This window comes from Triticum urartu, chromosome 6A (genome assembly GCF_056163025.1).
Source record: "Triticum urartu cultivar PI428250 chromosome 6A, HENAU_Tu73, whole genome shotgun sequence".
NCBI lineage: Eukaryota > Viridiplantae > Streptophyta > Magnoliopsida > Poales > Poaceae > Triticum > Triticum urartu.
The window spans coordinates 48,353,051-48,369,300 of record NC_141878.1 but is presented as its reverse complement, the minus strand read 5'-3'; the positions used below and the strand labels follow the sequence as shown (position 1 = coordinate 48,369,300).

General features: G+C 47.1%; 1 protein-coding gene and 1 pseudogene across 1 annotated transcript; both read right to left on the bottom strand.

Moving 5' to 3' along the window:
* Positions 1-9,859: 9,859 nt before the first annotated feature.
* On the bottom strand, positions 9,860-12,116 carry LOC147963810 (uncharacterized). The gene is made up of 3 exons (XM_087529401.1): positions 11,831-12,116; positions 11,502-11,728; positions 9,860-10,465 (listed from the first exon to the last, which is right to left on the bottom strand). The coding sequence occupies exons 1-3, from the start codon at positions 12,030-12,032 to the stop codon at positions 9,860-9,862; spliced, it is 1,035 nt and encodes a 344-aa protein (XP_087385527.1). The 5' UTR covers positions 12,033-12,116.
* Positions 12,117-14,505: 2,389 nt separating this feature from the next.
* Positions 14,506-15,911, bottom strand: LOC147963809 (uncharacterized; annotated as a pseudogene).
* Positions 15,912-16,250: the final 339 nt, after the last annotated feature.

Genomic DNA, 16,250 nt, shown 5'->3' with positions numbered 1-16,250 from the left:
ACTAAAGGGGAGCCTTTGGACCTGGTTCATGCCACCAACCGGGACCAATGGTGGTGGGCCAGGAGCGAGGCCATTGGTCCCGGTTCGTCCCACCAACCGGTACCAATGGCCCACATGGCCCGGCCGGCCCCCTGGGCTCACGAACCGGGTCCAATGCCCCCATGGGTCCCGGTTCTAGACTGAACCGGGACTAATGGGCTGACCCGGCCTGGACCGTTGCCCCCTTTTCTACTAGTGTTGTGTAACCCTAACCCTCTTCGGTGTCTATAAACCGAAGGGTTTTTAGTCCGTAGGACAGTAGACAATCATACCATAAGCTAGCTTCTAGGGTTTAGCCTCTCTGATCTCGTGGTAGATCTACTCTTGTATTACCCATATCATCAATATTAATCAAGCAGGACGTAGAGTTTTACCTCCATCAAGAGGGCCCGAACCTGGGTAAAACTTCGTGTCCCCTGTCTCCTGTTACCATCCGCCTATACGCACAGTTCGGGACCCCCTACCCGAGATTCGCCGGTTTTGACACCGACACAGACAAACACCTTTGCCCGGTCTGTTATCTATATATGTGTTGCGATGAAGCATCATCGGGAGCCACCGGTGCTTCAATGGAGCATCACCGGGGGGCCGACAGTGTTGTGATGAAGCATCACCAAGCTGCTGGTGTTTCAATGGAGCAACAACTACTTTAATGGAGCGTCATCGGGGCATCGGTGTTGCGGTGAAGCATCATCGGGAGCCGCCGGTGCTTCAATGGAGCATCACTGGGGGGCCGCCGGTGTTGCGATGAAGCATCACTAAACCGCCAATGTTTCAATGGAGCATGGCCATGTCGCGGCGGTGCATCAATAGAGCGGCATCGGGCCATGGAGGGTGCTGCAAGAGGAGGAAGATGCGGGCGCTGCGTTGCTGCGAGCATGAGATCAAACGGCTACGCTTTTTAGATCGGACGGCTAGCCAGGCAGTTATCTTTTTCTTAGATCAACTGGCTAATTTGTAGCAGCCGCTTTAATTAAATGGAATGCTTACCATCGCCGTTTGGAAAGTAAAAAATATTAGTTCCAATCCAATACGTGTACACATCGAAGAGGAAGTGTATATACATTAACGAACACCCCCCCGTCACTCATCTACCGATCCAATCTTACGCCGAGCCCTCAACTAATATTCTCAACGTACGGGTCAAGCAAGTACTCCTCGATCAACCCATCGATCGTTCTGCACGACGCCGCCGCATGCCATGGCGCCACCGCTGTCACCCAAACGCCGCTGTTGTCCGGCCGCCGCGTTGCCGTTGCCAGACGAGCTTGTCTTCAACATCCTCTGATGGGTGCCTGTGAGTTCCGTGTGCCGGTTTCGATGCGTGTCCAGGGGGTGGCATGCCCTCGTCTCCGACACAGCCTTCATCGCCGCGCATAGATCTCGCCACGCAGAGCCGCTCCTTGTCGTCAGATCCTTGCAGGAAAACCCCCGAAGAGGCCACGACCTGCGGCTGATGGATATGGACGGCAACGTTGTCAGGGCGATGAAAGGCATAGGCGGCATGGGGTCGCTCTCCACGAGCGCCGACGACCACGTTTGCATCACCGACTATTTCTCCGGTAGAGCCCATGTGATTGACCTCGCCAAAGGGGAGGTGGTGGTGGACTGCCCGAAACCAAAATCGCAACGGCACCACGTCTTTGGTTTCGGCTGTGCTGTACCGTCCGGCAAGTTTTTTTTTTAAAAAAAAAAGGGATTCCCCGGCTTCTGCATCAGAAAGATGCATACGGCCATTTTATTAGCCAAATAGATAAGTATCTACATGGTTCGAAAGGTCGTCAAAAGTAATAAAAAAGTACAGAAAGCTCACGCAGAGCCAAAAAAAAGGCTAGAAACACCCACTAGCCAAGATAAGATGCCACAACCGGCCGGCCCAAAGTAGATAGAGAAACTAAATACCTATCCTATTACATGACCGCCATCCAAACCGGTTGAAGATATTCCGAGGTACCATCTTCCAGCGGAAAGACCCAGTAACCAAATGCTCCCTGGCCTCCGTCTGGGTGAGTAGCGACCACGAACGGATCAGTGCCGTAGATCGGAATATGACCTGCAAAAAATGTATACATGATAATCTGTTAAAGACCAAATCATTTCTGCAAGTCTAGAGAGTCCACAGCAAAGCACAAACTCCAACCCGAATATGTCTCGCTAAGCCAGGCTCAATCCCATTAAGCTAAGTCCCAAATAACGCATTAACAGAATTCGGTGGAGTGATATTAAAGGCAATGTGGACTATCTGCCAAAGTACCTTGGCCAACGGGCAATCAAAAAAGAGGTGTTTGATAGTCTCATCCCGATCGCAGAAACTACACCTAGTAGATCCTGTCCAATTACGCTTTATCAAATTATCCTTAGTTAAAATAACTTGTTTATGGACAAACCACATAAACACTTTTATTTTCAAAGGAACTTTGACATCCCAAACATTTTTAGATGTAGGAATGGAGTTCAAATTGATAACATCAATATACATTGATTTAACCGTGAATACTTCAGACTTACTCAATTTCCAGCGTAATTCATCGGGTTGTTGTGAAAGCTGGACATCCATCAGTCTCCTAACTAGATGGAGCCATTCTTCCCAACGATTGACCGCTAGCGTTCGTCGGAATTGTATATTAAGGGGGGTAGTTTGAAAGACCGATGCGACGAATACCTCACGTCGTTGAACTATGCGGTATAAAGACGGATATTGGATGGCCAAGGGTGTGTCGCCGAGCCAAGTATCCTCCCAGAAACGTGTACTCGAGCCGTTTCCAATAACAAACTTCATCCTATTAAATAAGGCCTATTTGACTTTCATCAGGCCTTTCCAGAAAGGCGAATCGGTCGGCCTGACTGTAACCTGGGACAGAGTTTTTGTCTGGAGGTATTTGCTGCGAAGGATTTGAGCCCACATAGCATCAGTCTCCGATGAGAGCTTCCACAGCCACTTGCTAAGAAGGCATCTATTCTTAATTTCTAGATTCTCAATACCTAGACCCCCTTGGTCTTTCGGTCTACAGATAATATCCCATTTAGAAAGCCGATATTTTCTTTTAAGCTCATCACCCTGCCAAAAGAAACGTGATCTATAGAAGTCCAGTCGCTTCCTAACACCAACCGGGACCTCAAAGAACGATAGGAGAAACATTGGCATACTCGTAAGCACCGAATTAATCAGGATTAATCGTCCTCCGTATGACATGAGCTTACCCTTCCAGCAGCTCAGTTTCTTCTCAAATCGGTCCTCGATGCACTTCCACTCTCTGTTTGTCAGCCTACGATGGTGGATTGGAATCCCCAGGTAGGAGAATGGTAACTCTCCCAACTCGCACCCAAACAATTGCCTATAAGCATCATGTTCATCTTTGGCCCTACCAAAACAGAACAGCTCGCTCTTATGAAAGTTAATCTTTAACTCGGTCAATTGTTCGAAAAGGCATAACAGAAGCTTCATATTTCTAGCCTTGGCCAAGTCATGCTCCATGAAGATGATTGTATCATCAGCGTACTGAAGGATGGATACACCTCCATCAATCAGATGAGGTACCAATCCACCTACTTGACCATTTTCCTTAGCCCTTCCTATCAAGATTGCTAACATATCCACCACAATGTTAAATAAGATAGGGGACATCGGATCTCCTTGTCTGAGGCCTTTATGTGTCTGGAAGTAATGACGTATGTCATCATTAACTTTAATTCCCACACTACCTTTTTGCGTAAATGATTCAACCTGGCGGCGCCAGGCTTCATCAAACCCTTTCATACGCAATGACTGTTGGAGGAATGGCCATTTGACCTTATCGTACGCTTTCTCGAAATCCACCTTAAAAATTACTCCATCTAATTTTTTGGAATGGATTTCATGGAGAGTTTCATGCAGGACGACCACCCCTTCAAGGATATTTCTGTCCGGCATGAAAGCAGTTTGGGACTGTTGCACCACAGAATGCGCAATCTGTGTGAGTCTGTTAGTCCCGACCTTGGTGAAAATTTTGAAACTAAATTGAGAAGACAGATCGGCCTGAATTGCTCAATTCTCAAAGCATCCGTCTTCTTAGGAAGCAGTGTGATAGTCCCAAAATTCAAGTGAAATAATTGAAGCTGGCCAGAGAACAGATCATGGAACATAGGTAGTAAATCCCCCTTAATAATGTGCCAGCACTTTTTATAGAACTCTGCCGGGAATCCATCCGGTCCGGGAGCCTTATTGTTTTTCATCTGTGCAATAGCATCAAAAACCTCCTTCTCCGAAAACGGGGCAACCAAAATATCATTATCAGCAGCTGATAGCTGAGTCACGTCCTCAGTCCTGGACTCATCGAGGGACACACAATTATCCTCCGGAGGTCCAAATAACTGCTTATAATAGTCAGTAATGTATGTTTTTAGGTTATCCTGACCTAAAATAGTGCCCTCGTCTTGCTCAAGCTGAAAGATACGCTTCTTTCTGTGCTTGCCGTTAGCTATCAAATGGAAGAACTGAGTATTCGCATCCCCTTGGACCACTTTGCGGACTTTAGCACGCAAAGCCCACTTCAATTCTTCTTCGCGAAGCAGTTCTTTCAGCCTCTTCTCCGCCTCATTTTTAACCTGAAGCTGAGCTGGCGACAAGATATTGACTTCGGCCTGTATGTCCAGGGCCTGTATAAGAGTAAGGAGTCTATCCTTTTCAATCTTATATACACCACTGAGGTGCTTAGCCCAACCCCGTAAGAAACTTCTTAAATGCCTAATCTTATTCTGCCAACGCTCTATCGCATTGTTGCCTCCTACACCTCTAACCCATTCCCTGGCGATCAAGTCCAAGAATCCCTCACGTTCAAACCAAGACATCTCGAAGGAGAAGGTATTCTTGTTACCCACATGGTTCGGCTCTCCTGAGTCCACGAACAATGGGGTGTGATCGGATATTCCCCTCGAAAAAGCTTGCACCGTAACCAGAGGGAATTTTTGTTCCCACTCCACGCTCGCAAGTACCCGATCAAGTTTTTCATAGGTTGGGTTTGGTAGAGCATTAGCCCAGGTGAACTTTCTACCAGAAAGCTCTATCTCTCTCAGATCCAAGCTTTCAATAATGGTATTGAACATAAACGACCATCTGCCGTCAAAGTTATCATTGTTCTTCTCCTCTCTCCTCCTGATGATATTGAAATCACCTCCAACTAAAATTGGAAGCTATTCTGACCCACAGATTCGAACAAGGTCCGCCAGGAACTCCGCTTTAAGCTCAGGCTGTGCGGCACCATAAACCGCCACCAAAGCCCAGTTAAACCCATCTACCCTAGACCTGACTCGAAACTTCACCGCGAAGTCTCCCATCACGACACTTCGGACGTCAAGCGAATCGCATCTCACACCGAGTAAGATACCACCCGATCTTCCTCGCGGAGGGAGGCAATGCCAATCGAAATCAATACCACCCACAAGAGAAGAGAGAAACTGTGGCGCAAAGTTATCTCTACCCGTCTCCGATAGAGCAACAAAATCTAACCTCAGCTCTAGAGCTGCCTCGGCTAGGAATCTTCTTTTAGCCAAGTCCTTCAGACCTCTGCTATTCCAAAAAATTCCTCTCATAGTTCATCATGGAATTTTTTAGTAACTCGAATCCTAGCACTCCTACGAACTGCGGAGTCGGGATAAATCTTCCGTTTCCACTTACGCTTAGGTATACTAGGCTCAGTCGCCCGGTCCCCATAACCGGTTTCGCATATATTACTATCCTCATTCTCCTCATTCTCTAGGGGTACATCATCTTCGTCAGAGTCATGAGTAGGGGGTGCTAGATCCGCACACGGGTTATCGAGCACTCTAACCCCTAACGCATCAATCTCATCATCATTCATTGGTTTAACCGCTGCAAGATTACGAATAGTCTCTAAGACACGTTCCGCCTCCAAATCTAACAAATCATTGACCGAATTAGTGATCTCACTATCAGTTGCACCTAGTGAAACTCCTAACTGGTTTGCATTATTTATAATTTCCTCATTAGAAAAATGCAATAAAGAGTTAGATATGTTGACGGACATACCAGAAGATGATGCAGCCTCCTGAAGCTTGGCCGCCCTCATAGCGCACCGCTGCTGCATATCATCCACCTCCGGGAGCTCGTGGATGCGAGCACTCATCCGTCTCGCTGTCGAGACGGGGTCCGGGATCCCGCCAAAAGCAACAACCTCCTCCCTAGTAAAATCTGGCGCTGTGTCCCTCAAAGGGTCAGCTGAGGTTACCATAGGAGGCGACTGCAGGCTCCCAAGCCCCACAGACAGGTGCCCCACACCGGGGTCCACTGTCACCGGTGCGGACAGAGAGGGGATGACGAGGGCCACCTGCCCGCGCCCTCCACCCGCCCCGTCCGCTTGTGCAGACTGAAGAGCTGTCGGCGAAGGAGAAGCGGTCCTCCAGACCACCGGGGAAGAAGGAGGAACTAGGGCCTCCTGCCCCAGCCCCTCCTCCAACGCAGCAGATGGTGCAAGTGTAGCCGCCTCCACCGGAGTAGCAGGCGCCGAGGCCACCTGCCTCGGGCTCCCTCCCCCGGCGTTGGCCGGCCCCAACGTGACCGACGTCACCGGCGTCGGGATATGGCAGGGAGACGTCAAGGCTTCCTGCCCTGACCCTCCGCCCCCCACCGCCAGCTCACAGGTAGCAATCCGCACCGGCGCCTCGACCACCAGAGGAGGAAGGGAAAGAGCAGCGACCTCCGGCTCCCCCACCCCAACTCCAACCAGAGTCCTCGCCGATGAGGCCCTCACCAAGTGTCCAGAACCGCCAGCCCCCTCGAACTCCAACAGAGGTAGCGTGTGCTCAACCAAATCATCAGAATCCACCCGGTCACTCCAAAGTCTAGGTGGCGCTGATGTTGGCTCAAAGGACCCGAACTGCAACGAGGTCATAGGCATCGAAGGCGATGCTGTCGGCTGAACCCCAGTCCCCTCCCTGGGCAACTGAGCATCTGGGCGAGACCCATTCGACCCCTGTCGTGTCGGCTCCTCGGTCTGTGGCCCATTAGCTCCCGCATCTCCATCACCCTCATGCATATCAACATCATTTCCATTAACCGCCTGTGCAAACAGATCTGTGTCCTCAAACTCAATATCTAGGGGGAACACCTCGCCCCTATAGGTCCAGTTGACCACATCAGGCACGAACTCAATATCCAGAACACTGACTAAAAGCCGGGCTACCCCGTGAGCCCGAGTGAAAGCCATATCAACTCTCTCCGTTTTCCCAACCAACGTACCCAAACTGGCCACAACTCGAACATCCTGTAAAGGCTTAGACGGGGCGCCTATAAACCGCAACCAGACCTGAGTAAGCGGCTTTCCCTTAGGCTCCACCTTCTTCCACTCGTGGAACTCTAGAATGCCCGAAGTGCCAGGAACTCTACACAAACCAAAGCTCAACAACCGCTGCAAGTCATCCACCGTGGGGAACTCGACCTTATAAACCTTATCCTCGAGAACCACCAACTCCCACCGAAAGTCCCCCGGAGCCAGCTCCTGAAGCCTCTGTACGATCTGAGACTCAGTCACCTCTCCCTGGGTAGCCTTCACAACCACGGTGGTCAAGCTCGGGGTCTCATCCGGAATCTCTCTCGCGGCCGGTGATTCAAAAAACATAAGCTCAGCACAGTAGACTCCATACACAGTCAGTGACGGTGCCTGGTCACGCAAGAACGGGCACTCACTGGAGGGATAATCCGGCTTGCCGCATGTCTCACATAGCTCGGCCACGCACTCAGTAATGAAATGGCCCTTCTCCCCACGATAGCAAAGCATCTTTTCCTTTTTGCGCACATATTTGGACGGCCTGTCAGCATCAGTCCTGCCGGTATCCTCAGTCATGGTCCCATCCTCTGGAATCTCCGCACTGGCCAAAGCAGTCACCACCTCCATCGCCTGAGGAGGAAGTTCAGTGGGCACGTGGTGGGGCTCTAGCGCTGACCCCGTGTGATCAACAACTGCCTTAGGCGGGGGCGGTCGGTGATACCTCCCACGGCCTCCTCCCCGACCTCCGCGATGGCCCCGAAAGCCACCTCTCTGACGGTGATCTGGGCCTGAGGCTCCCTCAACAAAACCGCCTGTAGGGCCGAGAAACGGTCTCTCCGCCGACCCATCGCTCTGCCAGGCATAGCCACGACCTCCTCCCGTGGACGAGGAACCACGGTGCCGTCCCTCACCATACGCATCATACTCATCATCCCCCCACTGGTTCTGGGACGGATCACTGGGCTCTCTGTTGTTAGAATGCTGTCTCGTCTGTGTCTGACCCGACCGGTTTTGCGCCGGCCTCGTAACGTGATGGGGCGGAGGTGCGGCCCGCGGCTGATTGCTCGACGGCAAAGGCACACCCCCAGAATGCCGAGGCCCTCCACCTCGGCCAGCCGGAACTGCACCGACAGCGCCCGGTGCCTGAGGCCGGGGCCCACCACGACCTTGGGCCTCGCCGTTTGAATTCGATCTTGGGCCTCATTAGACTGGGCCACACACCCAGTTAACGGCCCAGGTGGATCTGCCGTGCGATGGGCCTCATGCCCATCGGCAGGCCGGCCCACGTCTCCCGATGCCTGATCGGGGCCACTGAGGCCCAAGATCGAATTCAAACGGCGAGACCTCAGGCGCCGTCCGGCAAGTACAAGGTGGTCCGCCTCTTGTTGGGTTGGCCGGGCGACTACGAGGTCCTGACGGTAGGAGACGGCGCCAGATGGAGGCTGGTGCGGCCACCTCCCGCCGGTATCTCCGATGTACGGAGCTCCCCTGTTGCCGTCGATGGCACCATGTACTTCTTGAGCTCGGATAGTCCAAGTGATGACGCATTACTTCGCCTTGACCTCCAGAGTGAACAATGGAAGAAGCCACTGGATGGCCCAATGAACACAATGGTTCCCGAGGGGTGGAAGAGGAGAGGGATAGTCCGCATAACCGAACTCAAGGGCTGTTTCTGTGTGGTTCATCTGGAGACGCACATGACTGTATGGCTCATGACGGAACCGGAGAACGAGCAGTGGGCCAAGGCGTACACGATCCCCGTCGATCCATCAACCAAGTTTTGTATGCGAATCAACCTGTGTTTGAGATGGTTAGGTGGACAGTGGTATCCCCAACCCACCAGGGTTTAAATCCTAGTGCTCGCATTATTCCTGCATTTATTTCAGGATTTCCGGCGATGCGCTTTCAGTAGGAGGAGACGTTCCCATTGACGACGAGGCGCCTACGGTGACTTCGTAAATCTCAAGATGATGTGCCGGCTCAGTCTTTCGGAGGTGCTCATAGGGGTAGGGTGTGCATCCATTTTGTCCGACCCTAGTTTAATCCACTCTATTTTTGATGTGCTTTTGTGTATAACTAACAAATGTTATACTACTCAACGCGTATGGGTGATAGTGCCGGACTTGTCGCTCAAAGTCTTCATGTTTTTCTATTAGTTCTTACTAGAATATGCATCTACATATGCAGCTTTATAAAAAAAATACATATGCAGAGTGTATGCATTGCGTAAACATATGTGTAGATATCGGCTTAGTGTTGTAGATGTTGTTATCTTGCTTTCATTGATGGTCAAACTTTAAAAAAATATTTGAATATACGATCGTTGCTGATCTCCAAACACCCGGTGAGATCTCATTTGGCCGCAGAAAGCGTAAGATTTTACAAAGACTATATGACTGCTATATACAAAGCTTCCACTCGAGTAGTAATAGCCGGCTTGTACCATATAGTAACATTGAGTATATACAGAATCACCTCGCAAAAAAAAAAGAGTATATACAGAATCACAAATTCTTCATGCAACATTACCAAAGTTTCATATATAGCACATTGCGAGTCTATCTAGATGAGCAAACAAGTGACCATGCAACAATGACTTTCATCACACATGAGTGAACCTTAAGAATACCAGAACTTCTACCGGCTTCCCTAGGTGAGAAAACCGTTTCATTGTGTGTCGTAAACTGTTTCCCGGAATATTCGGCTGCAACAGAAATTTTCAGTTCTCCCTTTATTTCAACGCAAGCAACATGGCGTGCGAGATTGACCATACCATCAGTAGTAACCGGTAACTTGTCATCTTCAAGAGAGAGCAGCAAAACTTTCATGCCATCTAGACTTCTGGTACTTGCACTGAATATACCTCGGCAACCATCTGGCCATGACCCATGAATAACTTGTATATTGATTGTAGCCTCCACAGATTTAGCAAGGCGAACGAATGTCCATTCTAGTTTGGAAAGTTTGCTAGTGGCAACAAGGTTAATCACACATGAATGATTCCATGCAGATGTTTTGTACTTCGCTGCTAAGAAGCTCAAATCTTTATCTTCGGATTCGTAAATGCCGCTCTTCACTTTCAGCACAACCTCAAAGCGCACAGAATTCGACACATCAGATAACACAACAGCTCGAGTTGGGCCTGTTAGTGTTAAATAAGGATTCTGCATGCAACAAATAATTGAAGTAGATATTAATTTGACATGCTAAAGATGGTAAATATGTTTTTTTTTGTTATAACGTCAATATGAAATATAGCCAACCTAAGTAAGTAAATTGCGATAACAAGAATAAGCAGAAAAAGAGATAACATTGACCATTGCTATAAAATTGTGATATCAAGAACAAGAGGAGAAGGCAACAGGTGACCATCGTTACATAACTCATTTAACAACTAGCACAAATAAATTGCAAAAATAGGAGTTAAAACCATTTAGTGTCATAAGCAAAAACAGTACTAGCACGTGACAACAATGGCTTGTTAATTACTCCCTCCTTTCAAAATATAAGGTGTATTAGTTTTTCAAAAGTCAAACATGTGAATGTTTGACCAACTTTTTATTATAAGAAAAAATACCAATACCTACCGTACCAAAGTTGTATCATTAGATCCATCACGGAAAATATTTTCAAATTTTATTTATTTTGTATTGTACATGCTGGCATTTTATTTTATAATCTTGGTGAAGCCTACACAAGTTTGACTTGCATGAATATCGATACACCTTATATTTTGAAACGGTGGGAGTAAGAGGTAATGTCGTGTTAGCAAGGATGTCTAAATCTGTAGAACCTTTTGCAAGAAAGCAATCCTTTCTTTAGATTCCCAAGTAAGAGATCTAAAGCCCCCCAAAAAAGAATATTGAGTAGATCACGACAGTAAAACTTGGAAAACTGTGACTATTGAATGCAAGGGAAATGTGGCCCCGAACACTGCGATGATCATATATATCAGGTGCATACAAGAAATAAAGGAAGAGAAAATTATATCTTGATATTTCAGTGACCAACACGAAAAGATATGCTTACTATCAAGGCGTGCACACGCACCAACACACTTAACATGTCCTGTTCAAAAGAATTATTTTGCATTTGCAATTTAACAAGTTTAGAAAAAGCTTAAGAGAAAACAATCAAACAAAAACACAGGATAGAACGCAATGTCAAGAAAGAAAAGAGTATCCGGCCAAGCACACGAACCTCCAAACTGATGGTTTGACAGTTATCCCTCGCGCGAGCAAAGATGATATTGCGGTTGCGGTCTAGGTGATCTCTTATCGCGATCAAGCCATACACATCCAGTGGCCACTGCAATTCCTCTGCTATCGCCGCGACTTTGAAGGAAAAGATCTGCAGAGTTCCTGTCGGATCAACGTGACGCCATGCTGGTGGCTTGACGTCCGTATAACGCATGGCCGGGATAGCCGCTGCATGGTTGCATGCCGTGATAACTTTGTAAGCAAGATTTGAACGAAAGTAGTAGGCACTAATCAACAGGTCCATGCATGAAGAGATGTTTGAGTACTTACTGGTGTCCTCGTAGGTGCCTCGTTGGCATGCCCACATTTGGTTCCAGCCGTTGCGGTAGCTACGAGCGCAGACGGCCCTCTCGTCGGGCGACGGCCAGTCGTCCAATCGGGCATGCCTCTCCTCCGTCTGCCTTCTCACGAACAACTCCATCCCTTCACTCTGCAGCCAGCTATGGTACGCCGCCGCCTCGGGATCCCCCATCGCCGCCCACTTATCCACGGCCGTCCGCTCCTCCTTGGGCAGGCTGTTCCTGCGCGCCTCCTCCGCCGCCGCTCTGCACGCCTCCGCCGATGTATACGACTCGCCACCGACCGATGCAATCATCTTCAGATCTATCGTTATCGCCAAGGACTGTGTTCGCCGGCAAACCCTCCCAGCGCGACCCCCAGAAGCCCGACAGGCCTTTTGGCCCAATCATCATTTATGTGCAGAAAAAAACAAAACAAATGTTTTAGAAAAAAACTCATGATTTTGAAGGAGCAAAAAATGCCATATCATGGATAAGAAGTACCATATTTGTTTAAAACAGTCAAGTGTACATACCCATGGTAATTTTGCCATGACATTTGTTCTAATTAAGGAAATTATTTTTTTTGTGAAATTTGCCATGATCTAAATAGTAAATTTGCCATGCTATGAAACTAAAATTGCAACGGTCCAAAAATAAAATGCCATGGCCCAAAAACTAAATTTCCAAGGTCAAAATAATTCAATTTGCAATGGCCGAAAACTAAAATTGTCATGGTCTATAATATAAAGTTGCCATGGTAAACTATGGGAAATAATTAATAAAATTGCATGCAAAAATTTTAAAAGTGAAAAAAGAAAGAAATTTGTCATGTACGTGAAACTATTTCTTTTTTTGCATATTTTGCCATCTGTGAAAAAGGAAAAAATGTTGCAAATTTTCTTGCCCCCTGTTGATTTTTTTAAAAGGGGATAAAGTGGGATTCAAACTCAGGTTCCCAGAGGAAGCTAGAGGCACTAGCCAATTTGATGGGCACGTGGGTTCAGTGAGGAAAACGTTCAAGCCCATTTTATGTTGTAGCGAATGAATAAAAACAGTAACGTGGCTTCCACCTCTGCTCTGAGATCTACATAGAGGAATGGACAACACAGAGGCAGTTCACACCAGCGAGCAAAATATCTGACGTCAGATATATAGTGATCCCTTTGTTCTTCTCCTCAAAGGGAGAGGGTGTTCTGCTATGGAAAACACTTTAAATCCAGAAAAACACTTTGTTCCACCCGATTGATCCAACGAGCCGCATCAATCGCGTAGTCTGTTGACACGTGTCCTCGTGGGCCCCGCCACATCTCTATCTTATTCGCTGGATTATTCTCCTTTGTCTTGTTCGAGTAAATACCATAAATCTATCACAATTTGGCTCAGGACGCGAGAGGACACCGTCGCACGGGAAACACTTCAAACCCGAGGTGGGCGTAAAAATAACAAGGCATTGATAAAGGCCGATAACTTAAAGGGGCTCCTTGGATACCCGACGTGTAAACTCTTCGAATTTACTTCGGCGATCCTCAAGATCGAAGATAAGAAGATTTGTTGAACCGGTTTTCAAGACCGACGACCGAAGATGAAGAACAGTTCAGAAGAATCGAGGAACGTCCCCAACTTGAAGACCAGTTCAGGGGGCTACTGACGGTGTCCTGGACTAGGGGGTACTCACCACGTCGTCTCCCGACCAGCTGGATCGGGCCGAGGACCCCCATGGCGGTTCCACTTCAGGCAGCCCATGCTGCACACAAGGAAGATTCCACAAGGCTTGGTGATTAAGACAAGGACTCCTCTCCACCAACGTATTCGACTAGGACTCTTGTTATCCTAGGCCTCCGGTACATTATATAAGCCGAGGCCAGGCTAGTCGATAGATCATTATGACATTATTCATCATACCCTCAGGTTTTAGACCACAACATACGATCTCGAGGTAGATCAACTCTGTACTTGATACTCAATCAATATAAAAAAGAGCATGACATAGGGTTTTACCTCCATCAAGAGGGTCCGAACCTGGGTAAAACATCGTCTCCTTCGTTCATGTTACCATTGATCCGAGAATCCACAGCTCGGGACCCCCTACCCCGAGATCTGTCGGTTTTGACACCAACACATGCCTCAACCAAAGCCATGTTTTCTACTAGTGGATTGATGCATCCACCAGAGAGGGTACAACATATGCAAAGCTTGATAGAGGTAGAAGTTTACAAGTTTCACCTCCACTAAACACCAAAGGAAAGACAAGAAAAAGATGGGAGCTAAAAACATCACCAAAAATCAGTAAACTAGTTTTGGGGATCTTATATTAGTCACCTCAGTAATTTTTCAGTAATCAACAAAACCCAATAGAGATATCTAAGAGACGCACTTTCAACAACCAGTCGTCAAAGGAATCTTCTGGAGTATAAGACATTAACATTATAAAATATATTCTATGTTAAAACCCATGTAAAAACTTAGTTCAAGCCTCATTGTTTGAGAAGTTTGAGATAGAAAGTAAATTCTATATCTATTAATTATTGATCAAACTTTAAGAAGTTTGGTCCCATGCTTTCTAAATGACTATCTACATTTAAAATGGAGTAGCTACCATCATGTATTGTATAGGAACAATGATCATTGAATCACAAATTAGTTGTGTAACCTTATAAAATAGGTCTAACTTGTAGTAACAAGTGACCATACAACAATGACTTTCATCTCACATGAGCGAACCATAAGGATAGCACAACTCCTACCGAATTTCCTAGGCCTGAAAATAGCTTCATCTTCTGCAGTAACTTGTTCCCCGTTTGTGTATTCCATTGCAACAGAAATTTTCAGCCTTCCATTAATTTCTACAGAAGCAACATTGCGTGAAAGATTGATCATACCATCAGCGGTAACTGGCAACTTGCCATCTTCAAGAGAGAGAAAGGGGACTTTCCTGCCATCTAGACTAATCGTGCTTGCACTAAATATACCTCGACAACCATCCGGTCAAGACCCATGAATAACTTGTATACTGATTGTAGCCTCCACTGATTTAGCAAGAAAAACGAATGCCCACTCTAGTCTTGAAAGCTTGCTAGTGGCAAACCTTTTAATCACACGTGAATAATTCGGATTGAATGTTCTGAACTTTGCAGCTAAGAAACTTAAATCTTTATCACCAGTTTCATAAGTGCCGTTCTTGACTTTCAACACAACCTCGAATCGCACAGTATCCGACACATGAGACAACACTGGAGCACGAGTTGGACCTGCTAGTGTTAAGTATGGATCCTGCAAGTGTAATAATTAATTACATAAATATTACTATTGTAAAAATAAGGATGGTAAACTAATATAGTTCTTTTTTAATTAAAAAAGATGAAATAATATGGCCAACCTACATATAAATGTTTTTATAAGTAAATGGCAATAAAGAGGTTAATTATGCTTGTGTTAGTGCCAAAGATATGAAAATCGAGCACACAAAACTTAGAAGACACTAAATTGAATTATTTCAAGCAACATTGACCATAAGCACATGCAATTGAATCATTGGATGTTTATACGAACCATGGATGTGATTGTTTGGCAGTTATTCCTTCTGCGGGCAAAGATAATATTGCGGCTGCGGTCTAGGTGGTCTCTTATCGCGATCAAGCCATACACATCCAATGGCCACCGTAGCCCCTCTGGTATTGTCGCGACTTTGAAGGAAAAGATCTGCAAAGTCCCCGTCGGGCGGGCGTTCCAACGATTTACAGGCTCAGCGTCGCTAAATCGCATGGCAGGGATATCCGCTGCATTATCACAGATGGTTATAGTCGCTAAATCGCATAATTATTGGGCTCGATCGGTTAGGACTTAGCTGACTCTTTTTTCTTTTTTGCATAGATTAGGGCTTAGGACTCTGCGCAGTTTTTTTTTAGCATAGGACTCTGCACAGTTGTAAAGAAGTCTGATTTCTATTCTTAAAAAAAACAAGTCTGATTCTCATGACACGTACAGCGTGTACGGTACGTATATGTTTTTTTAGGGTACGGTACGTATATGTTGTGTTCTAGATTTAGATAGCGATCGATCAGCCCTAACATCTCGCCAAACCTTAAACCTCGCGAGGACCAGGAGCTGGCGGAGGCATGGAGCATTCGTCAATCTCAGAGACGGACTCCGCGGCGGCGGATCGGCAGCCGCGCGGGGGGCTGATGCTCGTTGCCAGCTCCATGTTCCAAGAAGAAGAAGAAGAAGAAGAAAAATCCTCGATCCAGGAAGAAGAGGAGGAGGAGGAGGAGGAAGAAGCAGTAGTAGAAGTAGAAAAGGAGGAGGAGGGGGAAAAAGAAGAAGATCCACCGGCCATCAAACACCATGACCTGCGCCTGATGGACATTCACGGCAACGTAGTGAGGGTGTTCAAAGGCATGGGTGGCAATGGG